Source organism: Muscardinus avellanarius (genome assembly GCF_963383645.1).
Source record: "Muscardinus avellanarius genome assembly, chromosome: 4".
NCBI lineage: Eukaryota > Metazoa > Chordata > Mammalia > Rodentia > Gliridae > Muscardinus > Muscardinus avellanarius.
Window position 1 is genome coordinate 142,609,158 of NC_137789.1, and position 13,347 is coordinate 142,622,504.

The 13,347-nt window shown below is 43.0% G+C and overlaps 1 protein-coding gene across 1 annotated transcript in view; it reads left to right on the forward strand.

The window, feature by feature from the left end:
- Window positions 1-4,778: 4,778 nt before the first annotated feature.
- SMC3 (structural maintenance of chromosomes 3) overlaps window positions 4,779-13,347 on the forward strand; it is a gene marked incomplete at both ends in the record, with an annotated part of 44,173 nt that continues 35,604 nt past the window's right edge. Inside the window, 2 exons of the mRNA XM_080694096.1 lie at window positions 4,779-4,793; window positions 5,540-5,615. Of these exons, the coding sequence (XP_080550222.1) occupies window positions 4,779-4,793; window positions 5,540-5,615 (91 nt within the window). The remainder of the gene's footprint in view (window positions 4,794-5,539; window positions 5,616-13,347) is intronic.

Consider the following 13,347-nt stretch of genomic DNA (forward strand, 5'->3'; position numbering starts at 1 on the left):
GAGGCTGGCTGCAAATCAGCAATCCTCCAGTCTCAGCCTCCCAAGTACTGGGATTACAAGTGCATGCCATCATGCCCAGCTCTGATGCCCTCTTTTAAAGAAATCATCTGATTAAGCCAGACCCACTGAAAATAATGTCCCTTTTCATGAATTCAAAGTAAACTGATCAGGCATATAAAATTACATTTGTAAAGTCCCTTTGCCTTTGTGATATATTGGAAATTATAGTAATGATACCCCATCATCTTTATCTCTACACTTGAAGGTAGGAGGCTATCCAGGGTGTGTTCAGCACAGAGGAGAAATCTTAGGGTCCATGATAGAATTTTCCCTGCCACAGAAAGTGAGGGAGAAAATCAAAGAGATAGAAAAGTGTTAGTCAGCTTTCTGTCACTAACAAATATACCTGAGACAAATAAACTGGTAAAGAGAAAAGGTCTCTTTCGGCTCACAGTTTTAGAGGTTTAAGCCTATGATGGTTGACTCTCTTGCTTTAGGTCATGGCAGAAGCAAAACCACTCACTGCCTGGCTGGACAGTAAAAGAGAGGAAGAGGAAGGGGCTGGGGTCTCATTATCCCCTTCAAAAGCTGGCTTCCAGAAACCTGAAGATCTCTCTCTAACCACCCCTCCCTCTACCTCGTAAAGTTCCACAACCTCCCAATGGCACGACTCTGGGAAACGGGGCTTTAACACATGTGTGTTCAGGATGTAACAATGAGGGAAGAGAGTTTCAGGCATCAGGAAGGACAAGTGCAAATCCCTGAGGTATGAGACACCTGGGACCCTTAAATGTGTGGCTCGAAGAGAGGAGAGAGGTAGCAAGAGATGAGATCAGAGAGGCAAAGACAGGCTAGATTTAAGATTTGGAAAGACTTATCTCCCAACATGTTATCATTTCAAGGTGCAAAAAAATGATTTTTAAAATTTTATAATAAAACCCACAACCTACTACACGGATCCCATTAGTGCTTTACTACACCTGCGTTGTCACATCTGTTCATTCATTGATCTAATTCTTCTGGAATCATTCCCAAGTAAGTTGCAGATATCTGTATCATATAATTCCCCTTAAATGCTTCAGCGCTGAAATCATTAACTAGAAATTAACATTCATTTGTTATTACTTTTTTTTTTTGTGGTACAGGGGATTGAAACCAGGGGCATTCTACCTCCGAGCTACAGCCCCAGTCCTATTTTTTATTCTTTATTTTGAAGCAGGGTCTAAGTTGCAGATGACTTGGCGAAGTAGTTAAGGCTGGCTGTGAACCTGTGATCCTCCTGTCTCAGCCTCCTAGGCTTTTGTTATTTCTTTTTTTTTTGGGGGGGGGGTCTGGGGATGAACCTAGGAGCATTTGACCTCCGAGCTACAACCCTGCCTTATTTTTTTTTTTATTCTTTATTTCGAAACAGGGTCTAAGTTGCGGAGGGCCTCACTAAGTAGCTGAGGCTGTCTGTGAACCGTGATCCTCCAGTCTCAGCCTCCCTAATGCTGGGATTATAAGCGTGTGCCACCCCGCCCAGCTGATTTCTTTTGATGTAAGAATCACATAAAATGAAATGCAAAATCCTTAAGTGAATACTGAGTTTTGATAAGTGCATATACCTTGGAACCCTATAATGATATGAACAGTACTACCTCTGCCCCACCCCCTACCGCCATCCTTGGAAAATTTCCTTGTATTTCTTCCAGTTCCCTCTTATGCTCCCTGAAGGAATAATTTTTGAGGGTTTTTTTTTGTTATTGTAGATTTATTTCACTTGTTCTAGTTTCAGAATGGATAAAACATCTTTTTTCAGTATAATATTCTTATCCATGTTCTTGTATGTATAAGCAGCTTATTTCTCCTCTCTCTCTCTCTCTCTCTCTCTCTCTCTCTCTCTCTCTTTGCGGCACTGGGGATGGAACCCAGGGGCATTCTACCTCCTACCTACAGCCCTGGTCCTATTTTTTAGTCTTTTTATTTTTTGAAACAGGGTCTCACTGAGTTGCAAAGGGCCTCGCTAAGTAGCCGAGGCTGTCTGAGAACCGCAATCATCCAGTCTCCGTCTCCTGACCTGTTTCAAAATAAAAAATAAATTAGGACTGGGTGCATAGCTCAGAAATAGAATGCCCCAGGTTTCAATCCTTAGTATCAAAAATAAGTGGAAAGAAATGGGATTATAAACTGGGATTACAAACGTGCACCACCATGCCTGGCCTTTTTCTAATTCACTTATTTATTTATTTACTTATTTATTTTGCGGGTCTGGGGATGGAACTCAGGAGCATTTGGCCTCTGAGCTATGCTTATACCTGCCCTATTTTTTTATTTATTTTGAAACCAGGTTTCACTTAGTTGCAAAGGGCCTCACTAAGTAGCTGAGGCTGTCCGCGAACTGCGATCCTCTGGTCTCAGCCTCCCAAATGCTAGGATTACAAGCGTGTGTCACCACACCCGGCTCCTTTTTCTAATTCTTAATGTACAACTATTGTCTTTATACATTGTCTTTATACTGATGGCTATAAAACTTTTCATTCCAGCACTTCTTTCACTTTTTATCACTTGCCACTGGTATGCTTCTATAGTATAACCCAGCAGGTGCTGTATATGAGCCAGGCACTGTGGTAAGTACTTTGCTTCTGTGCATTTTTTGTCCATAAATATTTCTTTCCACTTATTTTTGGTACTGAGGATTGAAGCTTGGAGCATTCTATTTCTGAGCTACGCACCCAGTCTTATCTTTTTTTTTTACTTTGAAACAGGGTTTCAGGAAGTTTTTGAGGGTTTCCCTAAATTGCTGAGGCTTGCCTGGAACCTTTAATTCTCCTCTTTCTGCCTCCCAAGTAGTGCGGTTACAGGCATGGACCAGCTGTATTTATTCTTTCTGTAAACTAATTACTGAGGGAATGGCAGGAACAAAATAAAGTCCTTCTCCCTTTGGTTTATATTCTTGTCCAGAGAGACAATAAACATATAAATATTTATAAATAAGAGGACAGCATTGAACTCTCAAAATCACCTTTTGATATTTTAGGTTTTCACACCGATACACACAAACACACACACACACACTACACACACACACACACACACACACACACACACACACACACATATATATATATATATATATTTGCCTGCATAAATTATAAGCTAATTATTTATGATTCACTTAATATGAAAAAGTCTGAGGAATAAAATAAATATTCCTTTACTGGAAAAGTCATCACAAATGTTTTGGTGGTTTTATCCTTATTTTAAAGAATAGAAATTAGAGGCTTAACACTACATCGTAAATGCTTAAAATTCCACAAATTGGCGGCGGCGGGGGGGGGATATTAATCCAGAAATGAAATGTTTGAGTTTTATTTTTATTTTTGCCAAGGGTTAGATCGGATTAACCTCAGCTTCAGATAAAGGATTCCTAGAGATAAGGGTTAAATTCATTAACTGAAGCCAGAGGCCTAGGTGGGCTCGTTTGCAATCCTGGTAAAGGAAGGCAGGTTCAAAGCTAGATCTAGAAATTTAGTGAGACCCTGTTTCAAAATAAAAAATTAAAAAGGCTGGGGGTGTAGCTGAGGTAGAAGGCTCTTGGTCCAATCTCCAGTAGAGGGGGAAAAATCGTTAGTTTAAGAGAACGGAATTTGTAGGATATTAAGTTCAAGCTGGAAAAAATGGGGGCCAGAGTTGCCTCAGGCAGCAGGATGGGCGGCCAGGACCAATTTGGGTAGTTTTTGTTCTTTCCAAGTAATTTTAGAGCCCTCCAGAGATCCAATTTTATTGGTGTTGTTTCAGTCATGATCTTAAGAGTAGAAGATGGCAAAGGCATAAATGCACACATCACTCCTTTAGCCCCTCCCCAATTCCCACCCCATTCCCTCCTCCTGTTTCTGAGATCCAATTTCTGAACTAGTAGCGCTTTTCTACCAAGACAGATAGGCATCAGATACGTTTAGATGAAAACCTCATCTAGGGTTGCCACTAGTATCTTTCAGGCTATTTTTCTTTTAAAAGTAACGTTTACCCTCATCTACGTGTTGCTATTGCATAGGTCTTCGTAGATTTAGAACACCGCAGAGCAGTAATAGTTTCCGAGATAGTATCACATCACTGAAACAAAATTTCCAGCATCTGCCAGCCGCCTTGGGGGGGCAGTCCAGCGAGTGGGCAACTCAGAAACAGTGGGAGGAGTTCTAAGAGAGCAAAAGTTCAGGGGCCGGAGAGCAGAATGGAGGTACAGGGGTCCCGCAAGCTGGACTCCAGCCGCCGCCAGGATCCCATAGGTTGGAGGACAGGCGCGGGCAGCCGCGTCCGCTGTTTTAAACAGCCCGGGATCACGTGGGCCTCGGCCCGCTCTGCTATTGGCCCTCAGAATCTCACGCCTGGCTTTGGCGCCCAACCATTTCCCCCCTCGCGGGCGCGACCATTATCTGAGCATGGGGAGGGGACACAGGCCTAGTAGGCGTTCAAGGCTTCTCGGAACCAAGGTTTCAACGAACTCCCAGAAACCACTCAGCTTCCAACTAAATAATTAAGTAAGAGCCACCCGAGTAGGCCGGAGGAGGCCGGCTTTCCGACAGCACACGGCGCAGGCTCGCTCCTGGCTCCCCCCGCGCTTGCAGAATGGTTCGGTCCGAGGCGCGGGCTCCGCCTCCGCGGGCGCCGCCATCTTGTTTGGCTGGAGGGGAGCGAGCGGCGCTTTGGGGGAGGGGTCTCGTCGGCGCCTCGCCTGCCCCTGCGGCCCAGTGGTTGCTGCTCCGGGGGGCGACCCTGTCCCCGGCGGGGGGCGTGCAGCCATGTACATCAAGCAGGTGAGGCCTCCGCGCCCCTCGCGGCGGGCGGCTGCGAGCGCTCCTCGCGGCGGGCGTCGCGGCGAGCCCCGCGGCCTCCCCCTCTCGGGGCGGGGTGGGCCGGGCCGCGGGCCCCTCGGGCGGGCGCGGGCTGCAGGCGGGCGGAGGGCGGGAAGGCGGGCTGGCAGAGCGGGCGGCGGGCCGCCGGGTGCGGGCCTGCGGAAAGGCGGGGTCCCGGGCGCCCTGGGGGCTCGGGCCCCGACGTCCGCGCGGGTTCTTCCCGCCTGCATTGACCTGGGATCCGCGGGGACTGTGGCGCCGCCGCCTCCGGCAATTGTTTACTTCTGTCAAAATGGTTTTCCCGCGCCGCGGCCCCCGCAGAGATGAGCCCGCTCGCATCCTTTGAGGCCAGTTTTCCTCTTGGATTTGTCGGACTCCAAGCGCTTGACCTTTGAAATACTGACTCTTGTTTGGCTTAGTGTCTGAAAGGAGTAGTCGGTGGTCTGGCAGTCTCGGAAAGCTTGGGACCTCGCTGCCTGCCTTGAATTCTTTTACTATAGTGCTGTGCAGTGTTTAGTGTTCCTGTTAACTGGCAGAGGTTTCGGACAAAAAGACGGTTTTTAGGAGATTTTTAGCCTTTATGTTCTCAAGTGACTATTTTACATGAAATTGAACGTCTTCTATCATGCATTAAGTAATAACAAAAGGAAGAAATGCAAAAGATGTCAGTTCTTTTTGTATGTTCTTAAAAATGTCTCTCTTATTAGGTGATTATCCAGGGTTTTCGAAGTTATAGAGATCAAACAATTGTAGACCCCTTCAGTTCAAAACATAATGTTATTGGTAAGTGTTCTTAGTTTTTACGCATATGTATACATAAATAGATATACATATTTATGTGTGTATATATCCTGTTCATCTATTTAGCATTAAAAAGGCATGAATTGTATTTGGATGTTAAGTAAATTTATATATGTATTTCTCTATTAAGTTATTTTTATCTTTTGTCTGTACTGCTGAATTATTTTATAAACTGAAGTGTTTTGTTAAATGAATCATAAGTTACTCATTTGAGGACTAGAGGTATAGTTCAGTGGTATAGCCTCATGTGGGAGGTCCTGGGTTTGATTCCTGGGCACTGTTTTTGTTTTTGTTTTGCAGTATTGGAGATTGAACCCAGGGGCATTCTACTTCTAAGCTACTTCCCCAGCCTTATTCTTTATTCTTCATTTTGAAACAGTGTCTCATTAAGTCGTGAGGGGCCTCACTAAGTAGTTGAGGTTGGCCAGTGAACCTGCTATCCTTCTGTCTCAACCTCCCAAGTACTGGGATTACAAATGTGGCACATGCCTGGCTCCTGGGCACTGTTGAAAAAAAAATCACTTGTACTTGACTTCTCTTTGTATGTGTGAGAGTGTTTTAATAGCTTTAAGCCTATAGTGGAGGAAACAATTTAGCAATTGAGCTATGTTATTGATATATCGCATCCTAGTTCAAGTGCTCACAGTTGCCTTATTTTAGAAATAAATTTTTATTCATAAATTAAATCGTTCTCTGGTTTTTGTTGTGTTTTTGTCCTGTCAATGCCAAAGACTCTGTAAACCTTGGAGCATAACAAAATATGTTTCACATGTCATTTCTGGCATATTCTCTCCTTTAACAGTATTTGTTTGAGAATGTTCAGTTTAGCTGGGCATGGTGGCGCATGCTTGTAATCCCCGTGCTTGGGAGGCTGAGACAGGAGGACCACAGGTTCAAAGCCAGCCTCAGCAACTTAATGAGACTCAGCAACTTACTGAGTCCCTGTTTCCAAATAAAAAAATTAAATAGGTCTGGGGGTAAAAAAAAAAAAAAAAAAAAATAGCCCAGATGTAGAAGGGTAGAAGGCCTTTGGGATTCATGCCCAGTACCACACATAAAAAAAAAAGAAGGTTCAGTTTTCTCATAAAGTGAAGATAGAACCAGGTTTGGTGGTACATATTTGTAATGCCAGTACATGGGGGGCTGAGACAAGAGGATTGCAGGTTGTCAAGCCAGCCTCAGCAACTTAGACTGTGTGTGTGTGTGTTTTGGTGGTAATGGGGGTGGAACCCAGAGGCTTTCTACACTCCAGGCTATACTCTCAGACCTATTTTATATTTTATTTGGAAACAGGGTCTTGCTAGGTTGCTGAGAGCCTCACTAAGTAGCTGAGGCTGGCTTCGAACCTGTGCGATTCTCCTGTCTCAGTTTCCCAAGTGCTGGAATTACAAGCGTGCGCCACCACACCTGGCTGAGACCTTGTGTTTTATTTGTTTGTTTGTTTGTTTATTTATTATTTTTTGGGTGGTACTGGGGTTCCTGGAAGCCCTTCTACTTTCGGGCTACACTCCCAGACCTATTTTATATTTTTATTTGGAAACAGGGTCTCTTAAGCCTGTGCGGCTGACTTCGAACTTGCTTCAAACTTGCGCGATCCTCCTTTCTCCACCTCCCAAGCACGGGGATTACAAGCGTGTGCCACCACGACCAGCTGAGGCCATGTTTTTAAATAAAAAATAACGTGCATCTTGGGGTGTAGCCTGGAGGTGGAAGGCTCCTGGATTCCATCCCCAGTAACATATCATTAAAAAAAAAGCTGGGCGTGGTGGCACACCCTTGTAATCCCAGTACTTTGGAGGCTGAAACTGGAGGTTGGCTGCCAGCCTCAGCTACTTAGTTAGGCCCTCCTTAATGAGACCTTGTTTCAAAATAATGCATACAAAATAGGGCTAGGGGTGGAGCTCTGAGGTAGAATGCCCTTGGGTTCAATTCCTGCTGTTCCCCCAAATTAATTAAATAAATAAGTAAGTAAATAAAAGAGATACCTTCTGGGCATGGTGGCTCAAGGCTATAATCCCAGTACTTGGGAGGCTGAGACAGGAGGATCACATATTTGTGTACAGCTTCAGCAAGTATTGAGATTCCTCATCAACCTAGAGAGACCCTGTTTCCAAAAAAAAAAAAATTGGGCTAGGGTTATAGCTCAGAGATAAATGCTCCTGGGTTCTATCCCCAGTACCACCCATATACACACCAAAAAGAAAGAAAAAAAACACGAAGTAGAAGTACCTTATTCATACTGCTGTTGGGAAAATTAAATGAGAAAGTATATGTCTGAGAAAAAAGAGCTAATTTTTTTGGGGGGGGTGGTACTGGGATTCCTGGAAACCCTTCTACCACCAGGCTACACTTCCAGACCTATTTTTTATATTTTTATTTGGAAACGGGGTCTCTTAAGTCAGTGAGGCTGGCTTCGAACCAGCACGATCCTCCGGTCTCCACCTCCCAAGCAGGGGGATTACAAGCGTGCCACCGCGCCTGGCTAAAAAGAGCTAATTATGATCGTCATTAACTATTTAGTTGTTAATAGATAGTATGTGTGTGTGTGTAACCCAGTCTGCCTCGGAGCTATGCCCCCTGCCCTCATTTCATTTTTATTTTGAAACAGGGTCTTGCTAGATGAGATCCTCATTACTTGCTGAGGCTGTCCTTAAACCTGTGATCCTCCAGTCTCAGCCTCCTAAACACTGGGATTACAGGTGTGCACCACATGGCCGGCCTAGTTGTTACAGATTATTTTGCTGTTATAGCTAACAAAATATTGTCTGGTATTTTGTTGAATATTAAATAATTTATTTGGTGGTACTGAGGATTGAACCCTGAGGCATTCTATCCTTGAGCTATACCCCAGCCCAGTTTTATTTCTTAATAAAACAGGAAACAGGATCTCACTAGGTTGATGAGATTTTCACCATTTGTTAAAGCTGTCTCGAACCTGCCATCTTCCTGTGTCACCTTCCCAAGTACTAGGATTTCAAGTGTGTGCCACCACCACACCCAGCTGAACTTTTTGGCTGGGGAGGTATTGGAACCCAGAGACATTCTACCTCCAAGCTACACTCCCGGCCCTATTTTTTATTCTTTATTTTGAAACGGTCTCACTGAGTTGCAAAGGGCCTTGCTAAGAAGCTGAGGCTGTCAGTTAACCACAATCCTCCTGTCTCAGCCTTTCAAATGCTGGGATTACAAGTGTGTGCCATCATGCCTGGCTCCCACCTGAGTTTTTAAAAGGTAGATGAAATGAGTGTTCCAGACACCAGGAAGTTAGACTATTGACACAGTTCTGCTAGACAGTGTGCTCATTAGAAGGTATATTAGTTATGACAGCCATAACAAAATACCATCGAGTGGTAGCTTAAGCAGCAGATTTATTTTCTCAGTTCGGAGGCTGTAAGTCCCTGCTTATGGTATCAATGTGATGGGTTCTGGCAATGGCTTCTTCCTGGCGTGTAGACAACTGATGTTGTGTATTCAATGGCCCCCACCCTCATGACCTCATCTAACCCTAATTATCACCCAAAGGCCTCCATACCCAAATACTGTCACATTGGGGTTTAGGGTGTAGCATGAATTTTAGTGGAACACAGTTCAGTTCATAGCACAGGTGAGATTTGTGTAAAAAATTAGTAAAGGGCTCGGGCATGGTGGCGCATGCTTGTAATCCCAGCATTCGGGAGGCTGAGACTGAGACCGATACCGGAGGATCGCGGTTCACGGATAGCCTCATCTACTTAGTGAGGCCCTTCGCAACTCAGTGAGACCCTGTTTCAAATAAAAAATAAAAAAAATAAAAAAAATTGGGCAGGGGGTGTAGCTTGGAGGTCAAATGCCTCTGGGTTCTAGCCCCAGACCCACACACACACACACTGAATGCTATTTGCAGAAGGCCATTAAGAAAATCATTCTTTCCAGCCGGGCGTGGTAGTGCGCGCTTGTCATCCCAGCCAGGGATGTCATCTCAGTCAGGAGGCTGAGACTGGAGGATCGCGGTTTGTGGACAGCCTCAGCTACTTAGTGAGATCCTGTTTCAAAATAAAGAATAGAAAACAGAGCAGAGGGTGTATCTCGGAGGTCGAATGCCCCAGGGTTCTATCCCTAAACCCGCAAAAAAAAAAAAGAGAGAGAGAAAGAGAATCATACTTTTTGTTGTTTGTTTGCCAGTGCTAGGGATTGAACCCAGGACTTCATCTAACCAATAAAATCACCTTAGGTTTTAGGTAAAAGAAAGGTCAGGCATGGTGACGCACATCTGTAATCCCAGTACTTGTGAGGCTAAGACAGGAGGATTGCAGGTTCAAAGCCAGCCGTAGCAACTTAGCGAAGATCTCAGCAACTTAGCCAACTTAAAAAAAAAAAAAAAAAAAGTAGGTCTAGGGATGTAGCTCAGAAGTAGAATGCCTCTAGGTATGATCTGGAGCACCACAAAACAACAACAACAAAAATTCTTAGTTCTCCTTTGTAAAATTGACTGTTAATCCTAAAGTTGCAACCAAAGTAGCAAAACAGCCACCAATAACAGTTAAAAACAAAGATATTTGATAGACCTTATTTATATGTAATGCAGTGATTTCAGATAATATTAGTCATTTTAAAGATCATTTATAAACTGAAGATAGTTTAGCTTATAAATTCAAGTAATATAAGGCTAGTAATTATTTTTCTTCATTTCTAAAGACTCTGATGAAAATCAGCACCCGTATCAAAATGCAAGTGAAACCCCACATGTGGTGATTATGTGCCTGTAATCCCAGTATTTGGGAGGCTGAGACAGGAGTATCACAGGTTCGAGGACAGCCTCAGCAAGTAGTGACACTTATCAACCTAGCAAGACCTTGTTTCAAAATAAAAATAAAATAGGATTGAGGGTGTAGCTCAGGTAGAATTCCCTGTGTTAATCCCCAGTACCAAAAAAAAAAAAAAAAAAAATTCATGGTGTGGATATTCCATTATTTGTTTATTCAGTTGGTGAATACAAACATGACCTTTTCCATTCTTTTGCCTATTACAGATAAAATGCAATGAACACTTGTGTACCATTTTTATGTGGAAATATATTTCATACATAGGTTTAATCTCTACACACACACACACACACACACACACACACACACACACACACACACTAAACCAGGTACCTTAATGTGAGAAAGACAAAAAGTAATATTTAGTGATATTGGCTTTAAAAATATCTGGTGAAAGCATACAACTTTGATTGTCTAGTACCTTTTCCCTTAAAAAAAAAATCAGTATTCAAAAGCAAATATCTCTTGTGCTAATAATTGAATGTTTGATATATGTACCAAAAACAGCTGACCTCCCTGCCTGTTGCCAGTCCTCAGATTTATCTAAAAATATGAAAATACTAGAAGAAAAAAATACTGAAATACTGCCAGCTGAAAATATTAGAAGAAAAAAATTGCGTCTCTGCTGAACATGTACAGAGTTTGTTTTCTTGTCATTATGTTCTGAACAATACAATGTAAGAGCTACTTACCTAGCATTTACTGGCAGAGGTTACAACAAAAGGATTGTTTTAGCAGTCTCTTATTTAACCAGTTGTATTAGGTGTTAAGAGTAATCTAGAGGGTAGGTTATCTACAAATACTATGTCATTTTATATAAAGGACGTGAACATCCTTGGGTTGATTTTTTTTTTTTTTTTTGGTACTGGGAATTGAAATCAGGGATCAGGGGTGTTCTGTCTCTGAGTTATACTCTCAGCCCTATTTCATTTTTTATTTTGTAACAGTCTCACTAAGTTGTTGAGGCTGGCCTTGAACCTGCAATCTTCCTGTTTTAGCCTCCCATGTACTGGGATTACAGCAAGCATCCTTGGATTTTGATGGCCATGGCTAGAGAAGGGAGGGTTGTCCTGGAATCAGTCTCCTAAGGATATGAGGGATGCCTACATATACCTTTTTTAGGGTTGTATTTCCTCTAGCCTTTTAACAAAATGCATGTTGATGCAGGATATGATAAGAAAACAGAAAAAAAAAGATAATTGTAATTCTATTCACTGATAATCATTTTTCCTCCTAGTATTAGGGATTGAATCAAGGGCCTTGCACGTGTTAGGCAGGTACTCCACCACTGAGCTGCATCCTGAGCCCTTTTTCAATTTTAAGAGAGTCTCCCTTTGTTGCTCAGACTGGCCTGGAACTTGTAATTCCCCTTCCTTAGCTTCCCGAGTTGCTGGGATTATAGGCATGCACCACTATGCCCTCCAGATAATCAGTGTGTATGTGTGTGTGGTGGGGAGGAGGTCTGGGGGTACTGAGGATCAGACCCAGAGGCACTGTACCTTCTAGCTATACCCTCAGCCCATTTTTTATATTTGGTTTGAAACAGAGTCTTGCTAGGTTGCTGAAAGTCTTTTCTGCATTGCTGAGGCTATCCTTCAGCCTGCCATTCTCCTGTCTTAGCCTCCTGGGTACTGGGATTACTGGCCAGATAATCATTCTTAATGATAATCTATCCTTGTATTAGCCTTGGTTTGTCATGCCTGGCCACATAATTTTTTTTTTTTTTTTTTTTTTGTACTGGGAATTGAACCCAGAGGCATTCTACCTCCAAGCTATACTCCCAGCACAATTTTATTTCTTACTTAGAAACAGGGTCTCACTAGGTTGCTGAGAGCCTCGCTAAATTGCTGAAGCTGGCTTTGAAACCTGTGATCCTTCTGTCTGTCTCCTAAGTATTAGAATTACAAGTATGTGTCACCATGCCTGGCTCAGATAGTCATTAATGATAACCCATTCTTATATTAGCTCTGGTTTCCTAGAAAACAGGAAGGGGCAGTCTGAAAGCAATAATGAAGGAAAAGCTGGGTACAGCTTTATAAAAAAGACAGAGAATCCCAGCATTCCGGAGGCTGAGACTGGAGGATCGCGGTTCGCAGCCAGCCTCAGCTACTTAGTGAGGCCCTCTGCAACTTAGTGAGACCCTGTTTCAAAATAAAGAATAAAAATTAAGGCAGAGGGTGTAGTTCGGAGGTCAAATGCCCCTGGGTTCCATCCCCAGATCCGCAAAAAAAAAAAAAAGACAACCATGGCATGATCACTTGGATTCCTGTAGAGATGGCCTCAATTCCCACAGTTAGAGATTCTCAAGCTGTGTAGATAGGGTGGGGGCCCGGGGGCTATTATGAAGTTTGGAAATAATTGTCTCTTGTAGATCCAATGTTTTTAAGATCTTGTAGATCTTAATGTTTTTCTGATATCCTAGTAAAAGCAGAGGTTTGTGTGGAGGGGATACTGGGGATGGAACCTAGGAACATTCTACATTCAAACTACACCCCCAGCCCTATTTTTTTATTCTTTCTTTTGAAACAAGGTCTCACTAAATTGCAGAAGGCAGCCTGTATAGTGGACAGCGAACCCATGATCCTCCTGTCTCAGCCTCCCAAGTACAGGGATTAGAAGCATGTACCATCACACCTGGCTGAAATTTTAAATGATTAAATATTTTTAAATGATAGAAATAAGCCGGGCGTGGTGGCGCACGCTTGTAATCCCCGCGCTTCGGAGGCTGGCTTAAGAGACCCTGTTTCCAAATAAAATATAAAATAGGTCTGGGAGTGAAACCCAGAGGTAGAAGGCCCCTGGGTTCCATCCCCAGTACCACCACCACCAAAAAAAAAAAGTTAGAAATATATGAATCTTTAAATTTAAAAAATAGTATATATCAAATATTAATATTAAATATTAAACTATAT